Raw genomic sequence first — 14,751 nt, 5'->3', positions numbered from 1 at the left:
GTGTATAAAATCATCAGGGACCTGGAGGCTGGTCAGTAAATGGAATGAGCTGCGAGGGGGAGTGGTTGAGTCAGGTACATTAAAAAGGTACTTGGACAGGTAGATGGAAAGGAAAGGTTTTGAAGTATATGGGAGATGCAGAGAAATGGGACAAGGAGGAGGATAGCCTTGTTCATAATGTGGTGGTGAGGGAGTTACAGACCACGAGCTCAGAGGGGAACTTTGGTCATCGAGGAATCTGTGTGAATCTGACTGTAGACCCTGTTGACATTAAACTTTTCCAAATGATCTGTTATTTCATCATAGATTATAGACTCCAGTACCTAAAGTGAAGTTAACAGGACTACAGTTACCTGCATTTTATCTTCCACCCTTCTTCAACAATGGTTTTCAACTCCACTGGGACCTTTCTGTAACAGTGAGTTTTGACAAACTTCAGTGTCTCTACTTTCTCTCCAGACTTCCTGTGAAACCTCCAGTGCAGGTCGTTGGGACCTGGTAAAGTTTGCTTTTGGTCCCATTAGTTTCTCCCTTGTGATGGCGATCGTTACACATTATGGCACAATGTTGAAATGTCACTGTTAGATATCTGTGGGATGTTTGCTGTGTCCCACTGTGCACACTAATGCAAATTATTGAGTTAACTTCTCTGCGTGATCCTTGTTACTTTTAACTTTTCACTGATTCCTAGAAAATCTCTGATTCTCTTGTGCACCACCAGCCCTTGCCTCTTTGTATGTTCTTTGATTTAATATTTCCTTGAATGCCTTTGGCCACATCTCAGGATCTTGAGGCCACTCCTACCCATGACTTCTTACCCTCCCCGTTCACCATCATTTTCCCTACATAAAAAGTTCCTATGAAAAGTATTCACACCAGTTGTTCATCCCAGTTTGGCAAAAGAATAAATCAGGGAAGGTATTGCACCCGTGGCTGACAAGGGAAATTAGGGATAGTATCAATTCCAAAGAAGAAACATACAAATTAGCTAGAAAAAGCGGCACTCCTGAGGACTGGGAGAAATTCAGAGTCCAGCAGAGGAGGACAAAGGGCTTAATTAGAAACATAGAAACATAGAAAATAGGTGCAGGAGTAGGCCATTCGGCCCTTCGAGCCTGCACCACCATTTATTATGATCATGGCTGATCATCCAACTCAGAACCCCACCCCAGCCTTCCCTCCATACCCCCTGATCCCCGTAGCCACAAGGGCCATATCTAACTCCCTCTTAAATATAGCCAATGAACTGGCCTCAACTGTTTCCTGTGGCAGAGAATTCCACAGATTCACCACTCTCTGTGTAAAGAAGTTTTTCCTAATCTCGGTCCTAAAAGGCTTCCCCTTTATCCTCAAACTGTGACCCCTTGTTCTGGACTTCCCCAACATCAGGAATAATCTTCCTGCATCTAGCCTGTCCAATCCCTTTAGGATTTTATACGTTTCAATCAGATCCCCCCTCAATCTTCTAAATTCCAACGAATACAAGCCCAGTTCATCCAGTCTTTCTTCATATGAAAGTCCTGCCATCCCAGGAATCAATCTGGTGAACCTTCTTTGTACTCCCTCTATGGCAAGGATGTCTTTCCTCAGATTAGGGGACTAAAACTGCACACAATACTCCAGGTGTGGTCTCACCAAGGCCTTGTACAACTGCAGTAGTACCTCCCTGCTCCTGTACTCGAATCCTCTCACTATAAATGCCAGCATACCATTCGCCTTTTTCACCGCCTGTTGTACCTGCATGCCCACTTTCAATGACTGGTGTATAATGACACCCAGGTCTCGTTGCACCTCCCCTTTTCCTAATCGGTCACCATTCAGATAATAATCTGTTTTCCTATTTTTGCCACCAAAGTGGATAACTTCACATTTATCCACATTAAACTGCATCTGTCATGAATTTGCCCACTCACCCAACCTATCCAAGTCACTCTGCATCCTCTTAGCATCCTCCTCACTGCTAACACTGCCACCCAGCTTCGCGTCATCCACAAACTTGGAGATGCTGCATTTAATTCCCTCATCCAAGTCATTAATATATATTGTAAACTGGGGTCCCAGCACTGAGCCTTGCGGTACCCCACTAGTCACCACCTGCCATTCTGAAAAGGTCCCATTTATTCCCACTCTTTGCTTCCTGTCTGCAAACCAATTCTCCATCCACATCAATACCTAACCCCCAATACCGTGTGCTTTAAGTTTGCACACTAATCTCCTGTGTGGGACCTTGTCAAAAGCCGTTTGAAAATCCAAATATACCACATCCACTGGTTCTCCCCTATCCACTCTACTAGTTACATCCTCAAAAAATTCTATGAGATTCGTCAGACATGATTTTCCTTTCACAAATCCATGCTGACTTTGTCCGATCACTTCACCGCTTTCCAAATGTGTTGTTATCACATCTTTGATAACTGACTCCAGCAGTTTCCCCACCACCGACGTTAGGCTGACTGGTCTATAATTCCCCGGTTTCTCTCTCCCTCCTTTTTTAAAAAGTGGGGTTACATTAGCCACCCTCCAATCCTCAGGAACCAGTCCAGAATCTAACGAGTTTTGAAAAATTATCACTAATGCATCCACTATTTCTTGGGCTACTTCCTTAAGCACTCTAGGATGCAGACCATCTGGCCCTGGGGATTTATCTGCCTTCAATATCTTCAAATTACCTAACACCACTTCCCTACTAACATGTATTTCGCTCAGTTCATCCATCTCACTGGACCCTCTGTCCCCTACTATTTCTGGAAGATTATTTATGTCCTCCTTAGTGAAGACAGAACCAAAGTAATTATTCAATTGGTCTGCCATGTCCTTGCTCCCCATAATCAATTCACCTGTTTCTGTCTGTAGGGGACCTACATTTGTCTTTACTAGTCTTTTCCTTTTAACATATCTATAAAAGCTTTTACAGTCAGTTTTTATGTTCCCTGCCAGTTTTCTCTCCTAATCTTTTTTCCCCTTCCTAATTAAGCCCTTTGTCCTCCTCTGCTGAACTCTGAATTTCTTCCAGTCCTCAGGTGAGCCACTTTCTCTGGCTAATTTGTATGCTTCTTCTTTGGAATTGATACTATCCCTAATTTCTCTTGTCAGCCACGGGTGCACTACCTTCCTTGATTTATTCTTTTGCCAAACTGGGATGAACAATTGTTGTTGTTCATCCATGCAACCTTTAAATGCTTGCCATTGCATATCCACCATCAATCCTTTAAGTGTCATTTGCCAGTCTAGCTTAGCTAATTCACGTCTCATACCTTCAAAGTTACCCCTCTTTAACTTCAGAACCTTTGTTTCTGAATTAACTATGTCACTCTCCATCTTAATGAAGAATTCCACCATATTATGGTCACTCTTACCCAAGGGGCCTCTCACGACAAGATTGCTAATTAACCCTTCCTCATTGCTCAAAACCCAGTCCAGAATAGCCTGCTCTCTAGTTGGTTCCTCGACATGTTGGTTCAAAAAACCATCCCGCTTACATTCCAAGAAATCCTCTTCCTCAGTACCTTTACCAATTTGGTTCACCCAATCTACATGTAGATTGAAGTCACCCATTATAACTGCTGTTCCTTTATTGCACACATTTCTAATTTCCTGTTTAATACCATCTCCGACCTCACTACTACTGTTAGGTGGCCTGTACACAACTCCCACCAGCGTCTTCTGCCCCTTAGTGTTACGCAGCTCTACCCATATCGATTCCACATCTTCCTGACTTATGTCCTTCCTTTCTATTGTGTTAATCTCTTCTTTAACCAGCAACGCCACCCCACCTCCCCTTCCTTCATGTCTATCCCTCCTGAATATTGAATATCCCTGAACGTTGAGCTCCCATCCTTGGTCACCCTGGAGCCATGTCTCTGTGATCCCAACTATATCATAATCATTAATAAAAATCTGCACTTTAATTTATCCACCTTATTACAAATGCTCTTGCATTGACACACAAAGCCTTCAGGTGCTCTTTTACAACTCTCTTAGCCCTTATACAATTATGTTGAAAAGTGGCCCTTTTTAATGCTTGCCCTGGAAAGAGAAAAAAGATTATGAGTGAAAGCTGGCAGGGAACATAAAAACTGACTGTAAAAGCTTTTATAGATATGTGAAAAGAAAAAGATTGGTTAAGACAAATGTAGGTCCATTACAGTCAGAAACAGGTGAATTGATCATGGGGAACAAGGACATGGCAGACCAATTGAATAACTACTTTGGTTCTGTCTTCACTAAGGAGGACATAAATAATCTTCCAGAAATAGTGGGGGACAAAGGGTCCAGTGAGATGGAGGAACTGAGGGAAATACATGTTAGTAGGGAAGTGGTGTTAGGTAAATTGAAGGGATTGAAGGCAGATAAATCCCCAGGGCCAGATGGTCTGCATCCCTCCAGAGTGCTTAAGGAAGTAGCCCAAGAAATGGTGGATGCATTAGTGATAATTTTTCAAAACTTTTTAGATTCTGGATTAGTTACTGAGGATTGGAGGGTGGCTAATGTAACCCCACTTTTTAAAAAAGGAGGGAGAGAGAAGCTGGGGAATTATAGACCGGTAAGCTTGACATCGGTGGTGGGGAAAATGCTAGAGTCACTTATCAAAGATGTGATAACAGCACATTTGGAAAGCAGTGAAATCATCGGACGAAGTCAGCATGGATTTGTGAAAAGATAATCATGTCTGATGAATCTCATATGATTTTTTGAGGATGTAACTAGTAGAGTGGATAGGGGAGAACCAGTGGATGTGGTATGTTCGGATTTTCAAAAGGCTTTTGACAAGGTCCCACACAGGAGATTAGTGTGCATACTTAAAGTACACGGTATTGGGGGTAAGGTATTGATGTGGATAGAGAATTAGCTGGCGGACAGGAAGCAAAGAGTGGGAAGAAATGGGACCTTTTCAGAATGGCAGGCAGTGACTAGTGGGGTACCGCAAGGCTCAGTGCTGGGACCACAGTTGTTTACAATATATATTAATGACTTAGACGAGAGAATTAAATGCAGCATCTCCAAGTTTGTGGATGACACAAAGCTGGTCGGCAGTGTTAGCTGTGAGGAGGATGCTAAGAGGATGTAGGGTGACTTGGATAGGTTAAGGTGAGTGGGCAAATTCATGGCAGATGCAATTTAATGTGGATAAATGTGAGGTTATCCACTTTGGTGGCAAAAACAAGAAAACAGATTATTATCTGAATGGTGGCCGATTAGGAAAAGGACAGGTGCAACGAGACCTGGGTGTCATTGTACACCAGTCATTGAAAGTGGGCATGCAGGTACAGCAGGCAGTGAAAAAGGCAAATGGTATGCTGGCATTCATAGCAAGAGGATTCGAGTACAGGAGCAGGGAGGTACTACTGCAGTTGTACAAGGCCTTGGTGAGACCACACCTGGAGTATTGTGTGCAGTTTTGGTCCCCTAATCTGAGGAAAGACATTCTTGCCATAGAGGGAGTACAAAGAAGGTTCACCAGATTGATTCCTGGGATGGCAGGACTTCCATATGATGAAATACTGGATTGGCTAGGTTTGTACTCTCTGGAATTTAGAAGATTGAAGGGGGATCTGATTGAAACGTATTAAATTCTAAAGGGATTGGACAGGCTAGATGCAGGAAGATTGTTCCCAATGTTGGGGAAGTCCAGAACGAGGGGTCATAGTTTGACGATAAAGGGGAAGCCTTTTAAGACCGAAACAAGGAAAAACTTCTTCACGCAGAGAGTGGTGAATCTGTGGAATTATCTGCCACAGGAAACAGTTGAGGCTAGTGCATTGGCTATATTTAAGAGAGAGTTAGATACAGCCCTTGTGGCTAAAGGGATCAGGGGGTATGGAGAGAAGGCAGGTACAGGGTTCTGAGTTGGATGATCAGCCATGATCATACTGAATGGTGTTGCAGGCTTGAATGGCCTACTCCTGCACCTATGTTCTATGTTTCTAATTTACCCCTTAGAAGTAGATTGAGTTTGGCTTTTTTTTTGAAACCAATCAATGGAAAAAGACTCTTTTGTGTCAAAGTGAAAACAAATCTCTACAAAATGCTCTCAATTAATTATACTTATACTTATACTTTATACTTTATTGTCGCCAAACAATTGATACTAGAACGTAAAATCATCACAGCGATATTTGATTCTGCGCTTCCCACTCCCTGGATTACAAATATTAAATATTAAAAATATTAAAAATAGTAAAACTTAGTAAATATTAAAAATTAAATTATAAATCATAAATAGAAAATAGAAAAATGGAAAGTAAGGAAGTGCAAAAAAAAATATTTGGAGGGTACGGCCCAGATCCGGGTCAGGATCTGTTCAGCAGTCTTATCACAGTTGGAAAGAAGATGTTCCCAAATCTGGCTGTACAAGCCTTCAAGCTCCTGAGCCTTCTCCCGGAGGGAAGAGGGACAAAAAGTGTGTTGGCTGGGTGGGTCGTGTCCTTGATTATCCTGGCAGCACTGCTCTGACAGCGTGCGATGTAAAGTGAGTCCACGGACGGAAGATTGGTTTGTGTGATGTGCTGTGCCGTGTTCACGATCTTCTGCAGCTTCTTTTGGTCTTGGGCAGGGCAACTTCCATACCAGGTTGTGATGTACCCCAGAAGAATGCATTCTGCGGTACATCTATAAAAATTAGTGAGGGTTTTAGAGGACAGGCCAAATTTCTTCAGTTTTCTCAGGAAGTAAAGGCGCTGGTGGGCCTTCTTGGCAGTGAACTCTGCTTGGTTGGACCAAGTCAGGTCATTTGTGATTTTGACCCTGAGGACCTTAAAGCTTTTGACCTGTTCCACTTGCGCACCACCGATGTAAATTGGGTTGTGCTGTCCGCTACTCCTTCTGAAGTCAACAACCAATTCCTTCGTCTTGCTGACGTTGGGGGATAGGTTATTGTCTTCGCACCATGCCACCAGGTTCTTAATTTCCTCTCTGTACTCAAACTCATCATTACCAGAGATACAGCAGACAATTGTTGTGTCATCAGCAAACTTACATATTGCGTTTGATGGAAACGTGGCTACACAATTATGGGTGTACACGGAGTACAGCAGGGGGCTGAGTACACAGCCTTGTGGGGCACCGGTGCTCAGAGTTATTGTAGAGGAGATCTTGTCCCCTATTTTTACAGCCTGGGTCCTGTCTGTGAGGAAGTTGAAGATCCAGCTGCAGATCTGAGTGCTGAGGCCTAGGTTCCAGAGCTTAGGAATCAGTTTATTTGGAATTATGGTTTTAAAGGCAGAGCTGTAGTCAATGAAAATGTTCCTTACGTATGCGTCTTTATTCTCCAGGTGTTCTAAGGAGGAATGTAGGGCTAGAGAGATGGCATCTGCCGTTGACCTGTTGCTCCGGTAGGCGAATTGCAAATCATCGAGGTACCAGTCCACCAACTTAAAGCAGTCACGGAGGACGTCATCCATTTCCTCCATCCAAAACGACACTACATTTGACACCGTGACCTCCCGCTTCAGTATCTGTTTGTAAGCCGGGAGGAGGAGTACGGCCTGATGGTCCAATTTTCTGAAGTGAGGTCGTGTGACTTAATTATGAATCTAAAACACAAAATAATTGTCTGCATAAGTATTCACCCCTTTTAATATGACACACCAAATCATCACTGGTGCAGCCAATTAGTTTTCGAAGTTACATGATCAGTTAAATGAAGATGACCCTGTGCAGTCAGGGTGTTTCAATTGATTGTGTAGTAATAGTACACCTGTAAGTGGAAGGTCGAACTGCTGGTGAGTCAGTATCCTGGGAGAAACTACACCGTGAAGACAAATCAACACTCTGAGCTGCTCTGCAAACAGGTAATTGAAAAACACAAGCCAGGAGATGGATACAAGAACATTTCCAAGTCACTGAATGCCCTTGGAGTATAGTTAAGTCACTCATCCAGAAGTGGGAAGAATATGGCACAGCTGTAAACCTGCCAAGAGCAGGTTATCCTCAGAAACTGAGTGACCATGCAAGAAGGGGCCAGTGAGGGAGGCCACCAAGAGACCTATGATAACTCTAGAGGAGTTACAAGCTTCAGTGGTGGGAGAGATTGTGCATACATCAACTGTTGCCCGGGTGTTTCACCAGTCGCAGTTTTATGGGAGAGTGGCAGAGAAAAAGCCACTGTTGAAAAATGCTCTCATGAAATCTTCCCTGGAGTTTCCCAGAATTGTGGGGGACTCTGAAGTTAGTTGGAAGAAGATTCTATGGTCTGATGAAAACAAAATTAAACCTTTTGACCATCACAAACACTAAGTTTGGAGTAAGCCAAACACCGCACAACATCAAAAACACACCATCCCTACCGTGAAGTATGGTGGAGGCTGCATCATCCTGTGGGTATGCTTCACTGCAGCAGGCCCTGAAAGGCACGTAAAGGTAGAGGGTAAAATGAATGCAGCAAAATACAGGGAAATCCTGGAGGAAAACCTAATTCAGTCTTCAAATGAACTGCGACTTAGGAGAAAATTAATTTTCCAGCAAGACAATGACCGCAAGCACAAAACCAAAGCTGCACAGGAATGCCTTAAAACAACAAAGTTAATGTCCTGGAGTGGCTTTGTGAGAGTCCAGACCTCAATCCAATTGAGAATTTGTGGCTGGACTTGAAAAGAAGTGTTCGCTCACCAACCCATGCATTCTGACAGAGCTTCAGCAGTTTTGTAAAGAAGAATGGGGAAAATTGCAGTGTTCAGATGTGCAAAGCTGATAGACACCTATCCACACAGACTCAACTGTAAATACTGTCAAAGGTGCACCAACTAATTACTGATTAGAAGGAGGTGAATGCAAAGGCAATGAATTATTTTGTTTCATATTTACAATTAATTTAGATCACTTTGTAGAGATCTGTTTTCACTGTGACACCATAGTCTTCTGTTGATCAGTGCCAAAAAAGCCAAATTAAATCCATTGCAGAATAATAAAACACAATAACTTCTAAGGAGACTGAACATTTTTTATAGGCACTGTATCCACTCCTTCACCAGCACGTTATGAACAAATCCACCCTGCTCTTTTCCATTTTGCCGATTCCGTGTGGAACATTGAATACAGTGGAATGTCGAATTCCCAGTCCCAGTCTCTGTAACCATGTCCCTGCAATAGCTGTTAGATCAAACATATTCGACAGTACACAATATGAAACAGATGGCAACCTGCCCTTTGGCCCACAATATCTGTGCCAATCATAATAATGATCAGACTTTATAAAGTACTGGGGAGGTCTCACTGTAGTATTGTGAGCAGTTTTGGGCTCTTTATCTGAGGAAGGATGAGCTGAATCTCGATGGGTTTCAAAGGACGTTCTCCAGATTGATTCCAGGATGAAACAGCTTGTCATATGAAGAGTGTTTGATGGCTCTGGGCCTGTATTCACTGGAATTTTTGAACAATGAGGTGTGGCCCAATTGAAACCTATTGAATGGTGAAAGGCAATGATAAAGTGGATGTGCAGAAGATGGGAGTGTCTAATATCAGAGGACACAGCCTCAGAATAGAGGATTGTCCTTGTAGAATGTGGAGATGAAGAATTTCTTTAGCCAGAGAGTGGTGAATCTGTGGAATTCATTGCCACAGGGAGCTGTCAACCCCAGACTTTATGTATATTTAAGGCAGAGGTTGATAGATTCTTGATTGGTCAGAGTATGAAGGAATATGGGGGAAAGGCAGGAGACTGGGGCTGAGAGGAAAAATGGATCAGCCATAATGAAATGTCGGAGCAGACTTGATGGGCGAAATGGTCTAATTCTGCTCCTATATCTTAGTCTGTATCACCTCCTCAAAAACCTCAATTAATTTTATCAAGCGTGATCTGTCCACACAAAACCATGCTGATTGTCCCTCAGCAGGCCATGCCTTTCCAAATGTGCATAAATCCTGTACCTCAATATCCTCCCCAGTAGCTTCTCTACCATGGAAATGAGGTTGCCCTGCCTATAGGTTCCTGGATTCTTGTTATTTCCCTTCTTGATCAAAGCTGCAACATTTGTGACACTCCAGTCCTGTGGGACCTCATGTTGTGATGGAGGACACATAGATCCTTGTCAAATCTGCTCACTTGCTTCCTTCACTGTTGTAGGATATATGCCTTCAAGCCCTGGAGTCTTATCCATCTTATTGCTTTTCCGATGTTCCAGCACAACCTCCCCCTTAATCTCAACACGTCTCTTCACATTAGCATGTCTCACTCTGTTTTCATTGTCATTCAATTCCTTCACCCCAGTAAACACTGACACAACGTACCCATTTACTAGCTCAGCCACTTGGTCTGACTTCAACCACATCATTCCTCCTTTAATCTTCAGTCGAACTTTCCATTCTCTGGTTATCCTCGCCTTATTAATACAAATCAAAAGGCCTTGTGATTATCTTTGGTCCCACATTACAAGGACAGTTTGTGGCCCCTTTGGCCTTTCCTATCATCTGCTTTAGCATTTCCCCGCTATCTTTATATTCCAAAGGTACCCAGTCTGACTTTAGCTTCACAAACCTTACATATCCTTCTGTCTAAATTTAGGATCTCTCTGCTCATCGAAAGTTCCTTTACCTTACCATCCTTCTCACTCCTCAGCGGAACATGCTGATGCTCAGGTCAGAGTTTCTGTTCTTTAAACAACCCCCACATGTCAGATGTGGACTTGTCTGACAGTGGCTGCTCCCAGTCAATGCCCCTTGGCTCCTGTTTTCCTCCGTCCTGACTTGTCCTCCTCCAAATTAGTACCTTCATACAAGATCTAATTTTATTCTTACTCATAAGTAAAAAAAAGTTGTGATCACTGTTCCCAAACTGTTCACTGACTCTTGGCTGTCAGCTGGCCTGGCCCGTTTCTCAAAAATAATTCCTGTATCTCAACTCTGGTTGGGCCCTGTACATAATGTTTCAAACACTCCTCGGATTCACTGAACAAATCTTGTGCATTTGAGCAAGATCTCCAGGGAAGATGAAGTCCCTCACTATGACAACCCTGTTGTTCTGCACCTCTCCATAAGCATCAACATATCCGATCCTCCACCTCCCAGTGGTTATTGGGGGCCAATACGATAAACCCATCAGTGCAACTGCAGATTGCCTCTGTAAATGAGCCTTCCAGTTTGCTGTGACATTCCCAGTGGGGTAACCTCTGCATCTTTTAACTCCGCCCCCCCCCCCCCACTCACATGTAAAACAATCAAACCCAGGACTGTTGAGCTGCCAGCCCTGTCCCTCGGCTAACGTAACACTCGTAGTGTTGAAATAAACTCATTTCAGCTCATCCGTCCCACCATGTTTATTGGCTCTCGTTCTTTTCAGACTCTGTGTGAGGGAGTTTTGTTTTCGCTGGAGCGCTTTGTGTCGGATGAATCGTTGGAAATTGGCGGTTGTGGTAAAGTGAAGGCGGAGCTGGACGATGAGAGGCCGCTCTCGGCTCTGTCCGTCACTCTGACTCTGTCTCCTCCCCTCCCCGCCTCTGTCTCTCTGCGCGTTTCTCGGGCAGGTCGGGGCGCTGTGTATAAAAGGAGACAGCAGCAGGCAGTTTGTCAGTGAGCAGCGACCTGAGTGAAGCAGCATCATGTCTGGCAGAGGGAAAGGAGGCAAAGGACTGGGCAAAGGCGGAGCCAAGCGGCACCGTAAAGTGCTCCGTGATAACATCCAGGGCATCACCAAACCGGCCATCCGCCGTCTGGCTCGCCGTGGCGGCGTCAAGCGGATCTCGGGTCTGATCTACGAGGAGACCCGCGGGGTGCTGAAGGTTTTCCTGGAGAATGTGATCCGGGATGCGGTCACCTACACTGAACACGCCAAGCGCAAGACGGTCACTGCCATGGATGTGGTGTACGCTCTGAAACGCCAGGGCCGCACTCTCTATGGCTTCGGCGGCTGAAAAACTCCCACCTCCTCCCGAGCACAAAACAAAGGCTCTTCTAAGAGCCACCCACCGCCTCACAGACGGAGCCGTATCCACAGACTTTTAGATTTTTTTAAATTTTATACTCAGCTCAGTTGCATTTGATACAGATTGATCGATTCCGCTTGGAACATACTTGAATTCTGCCTTTGTAGTCGGTGATTACCGCAAAACCTGCATTAGGATCCATCTTAATCCTCTATCAGTTTCGAACAGAAATCAGTTCACTCGTTTAGAGAACGATTCCGTAGTTGTGCATTTAAATCCTACCTGAGGAAATTAGATATTAAATTTATTAATTGAACCTGAAATTGTATAATTCGTCATAGAATTAATTGTAAATAAAACAATGAAGCACCGTTACTGGGTGCTCTGAAATTGGCGGGCGATTTTACATTAATCCGGCGCCAATCACTCTGCATGAATGAAGTCCGACCGCCCGGCAAATCTTTATTTGTCGTAAATTTTTATTCGCCGCCAGCCTGCAGGAAATGAATCAACCAATCGCAGTAAGGAACCTTAATAGACACCTGGTTCAACCAATCAGAGCTGACGGGCAGACTCTTTCCAACAGTATAAAATCCTGTCCCTGAACCCGTTTCGTCTATCTTGTTCCTGTATTTCAGCCTGTGTTGTCGGTTCTGAAGGAGAATGGCCCGCACCAAGCAGACAGCGCGTAAATCGACCGGAGGGAAAGCTCCTCGCAAACAGTTGGCGACCAAAGCGGCGCGGAAGAGCGCTCCAGCCACCGGCGGAGTGAAGAAGCCTCATCGCTACCGGCCCGGCACCGTGGCTCTGCGGGAGATCCGGCGCTACCAGAAATCCACCGAGCTGCTCATCCGCAAACTTCCCTTCCAGCGCCTGGTGCGAGAGATCGCTCAGGACTTCAAAACCGATCTGCGCTTCCAGAGCTCGGCCGTCATGGCCCTGCAGGAGGCTAGCGAGGCTTACCTGGTCGGGCTGTTTGAGGACACTAACCTGTGCGCCATCCACGCCAAGCGAGTCACCATCATGCCCAAGGACATCCAGTTGGCCCGCCGCATCCGCGGGGAGCGCGCCTAAACCCGGCCTCCTCAACAAACAGAAGAAAAGGCTCTTTTAAGAGCCACTACCACAGCAAAGGAAAGGGCTGTCGCTTGCTGATTATTGTAGTGGCGATCTGCCTTCCTGATGGGGTTGTTCGGTTTTGCATTAACTGACCGCGATCATCAGCTGTTCTGTGCCGACAGGTTAATTCAGCGAGAGACAGGAGATGAACGCGCTCCCTCCCTGTCAGGGTCTCACCTGGCCCTTCACTTCTCCCACAAACCTGCCATGTACCGCTGGTTCGGCTGTTCCGTTTTGTTTGCTTTGGACATTCCCGGCTGTACTTGGAGTGGGAGCATGAGGTCGAGATGGGTAGAGAGAGTGATTTCCGTGAGCGGTGACCCCAGGCAATAGTGCTTATTGTTTTTGTAATTTGATTTCACTCTCCAGTACATATTTAATGTTGGTGTTTTGTGTGAATAAACTTATGTAGTTTTGTGGCTCATACCTGATTGAAGGTCAGTCGGCAATGTCACCGGGTAGTTTCTCATATATCTTCCCCCTGCAGTCCATCCCCACAGACAGATCCCTCTCTCAAGACGCCCCCTCACCTCTCACATAGGATTCAGCAGTTCCCAATCAACTCAGCTGAATCGGGCCTTGGGATGCGAGGTGCGGAATCTCAGTCACGCTCTCCTGGAGCGGGAGAAGGAACTGGGCCTGCAGACCACCCCACCGGTCTCACTCTCTCTCACACACACAGCCCGAGTGAAACGCAGCGTTTCACTTCAAATCTGCGACGTCACGGCGGCACTGAATGTCAGCGAGGTACCGGGAATATCTGGTTTTATGCGAGAAGTTCCCCCGCAAAACTCAGTCGGACCCGGCGCGGGAATCTCAATATTCATGATCAGCTCTTTTCTGAGATGTGGGTGGCTCTGAGAAGAGCCGTTGGGTTCAAACACTTACAAACGGTATATCTCAATTCACTTTTTGCCTGCTGTCTTCTTGGCCGCCTTCTTCTTCGGGGCTGCGAGTTTCTTGGGGCTCTTTGGCTTCGACGCCGCTGGTTTCTTAGCTGCCGCCTTTTTAGCCGCTGGTTTCTTCGCTGTCGCCTTTTTAGCCGCTGGTTTCTTCGCTGTCGCCTTTTTAGCCGCTGGTTTCTTAGTTGCTGGTTTTTTAGCCGCTGGTTTCTTCGCTGCCGCCTTTTTAGCTGCTGGTTTCTTGGCGCCGGACTTCTTGCTGGGAGATTTCTTTACCGATGGCTTTTTCGCTTTCTTCACCGCTTTCACGGCACTTTTTCCTTGACCGGATTTAAAGGATCCCGAAAGACCCGCGCCCTTGGTCTGAACCAAGGAGCCGCTTTCCACTCTCTTCTTGATGCACATCCTGATCTGGGCGCGACGTTTCCCCACATCGACACCGCTGCTGGTCAGAGCCTTCATGATGGCCACAGCGGACATCCCCTTCCTGTCGCGACAATCCGCCACAATCTTATCGATTTGTTCGCCCAGCTTGGGACCGGCTGGTTTGCTCCGGCCGGCCGCCTTCTTCTTGGGAGTCTTCTTTGCGGCGGCGGGTGCGGCTGGAGGAGCCGTTTCGGCGGGTGCTGTCTCGGTCATGTCGGCGACTCTGGAAAATGCTTCTCCCAATCAGACTGAATGAGAAATAAAGCGAAAGGCGGCGGCCCAGAGCAATTTAAAGGCAGCGAGCGGACGGGGCGGAGACATCCTGCTGTCAGTTCCTGGCGGCTTCATTTTTCTGTGTTTCTCTCTCCTAAAAAACTCTCCGATTCCAATTAAAATCGGACACTCCGGAGACTCGGACTGGTCCCTGTTTGTCACTGAGGCCGGAAAGT

At 45.6% G+C, this 14,751-nt stretch overlaps 2 protein-coding genes and 1 pseudogene across 3 annotated transcripts in view; 1 reads left to right on the top strand and 2 right to left on the bottom strand.

Annotated features, from left to right (window-relative positions):
* Nucleotides 1-14,751, bottom strand: part of LOC134339649 (late histone H2A.2.2-like) — a 410,959-nt gene that overhangs the window by 319,781 nt on the left and 76,427 nt on the right. The gene's annotated exons all lie outside the window — the stretch shown is intronic.
* Nucleotides 11,287-14,751, top strand: part of LOC134339680 (uncharacterized) — a 59,874-nt pseudogene continuing 56,409 nt past the window's right edge.
* On the bottom strand, nucleotides 13,520-14,560 carry LOC134339643 (histone H1-like). Its single transcript, XM_063036336.1, has one exon. It carries the CDS (start codon nucleotides 14,513-14,515, stop codon nucleotides 13,880-13,882), a length of 636 nt encoding a protein of 211 aa, XP_062892406.1. The 5' UTR covers nucleotides 14,516-14,560; the 3' UTR covers nucleotides 13,520-13,879.

Source organism: Mobula hypostoma, chromosome 30, assembly GCF_963921235.1.
Source record: "Mobula hypostoma chromosome 30, sMobHyp1.1, whole genome shotgun sequence".
Taxonomy (NCBI): Eukaryota; Metazoa; Chordata; class Chondrichthyes; order Myliobatiformes; family Myliobatidae; genus Mobula; species Mobula hypostoma.
This window is presented reverse-complemented; position numbering and strand designations above follow the sequence as displayed.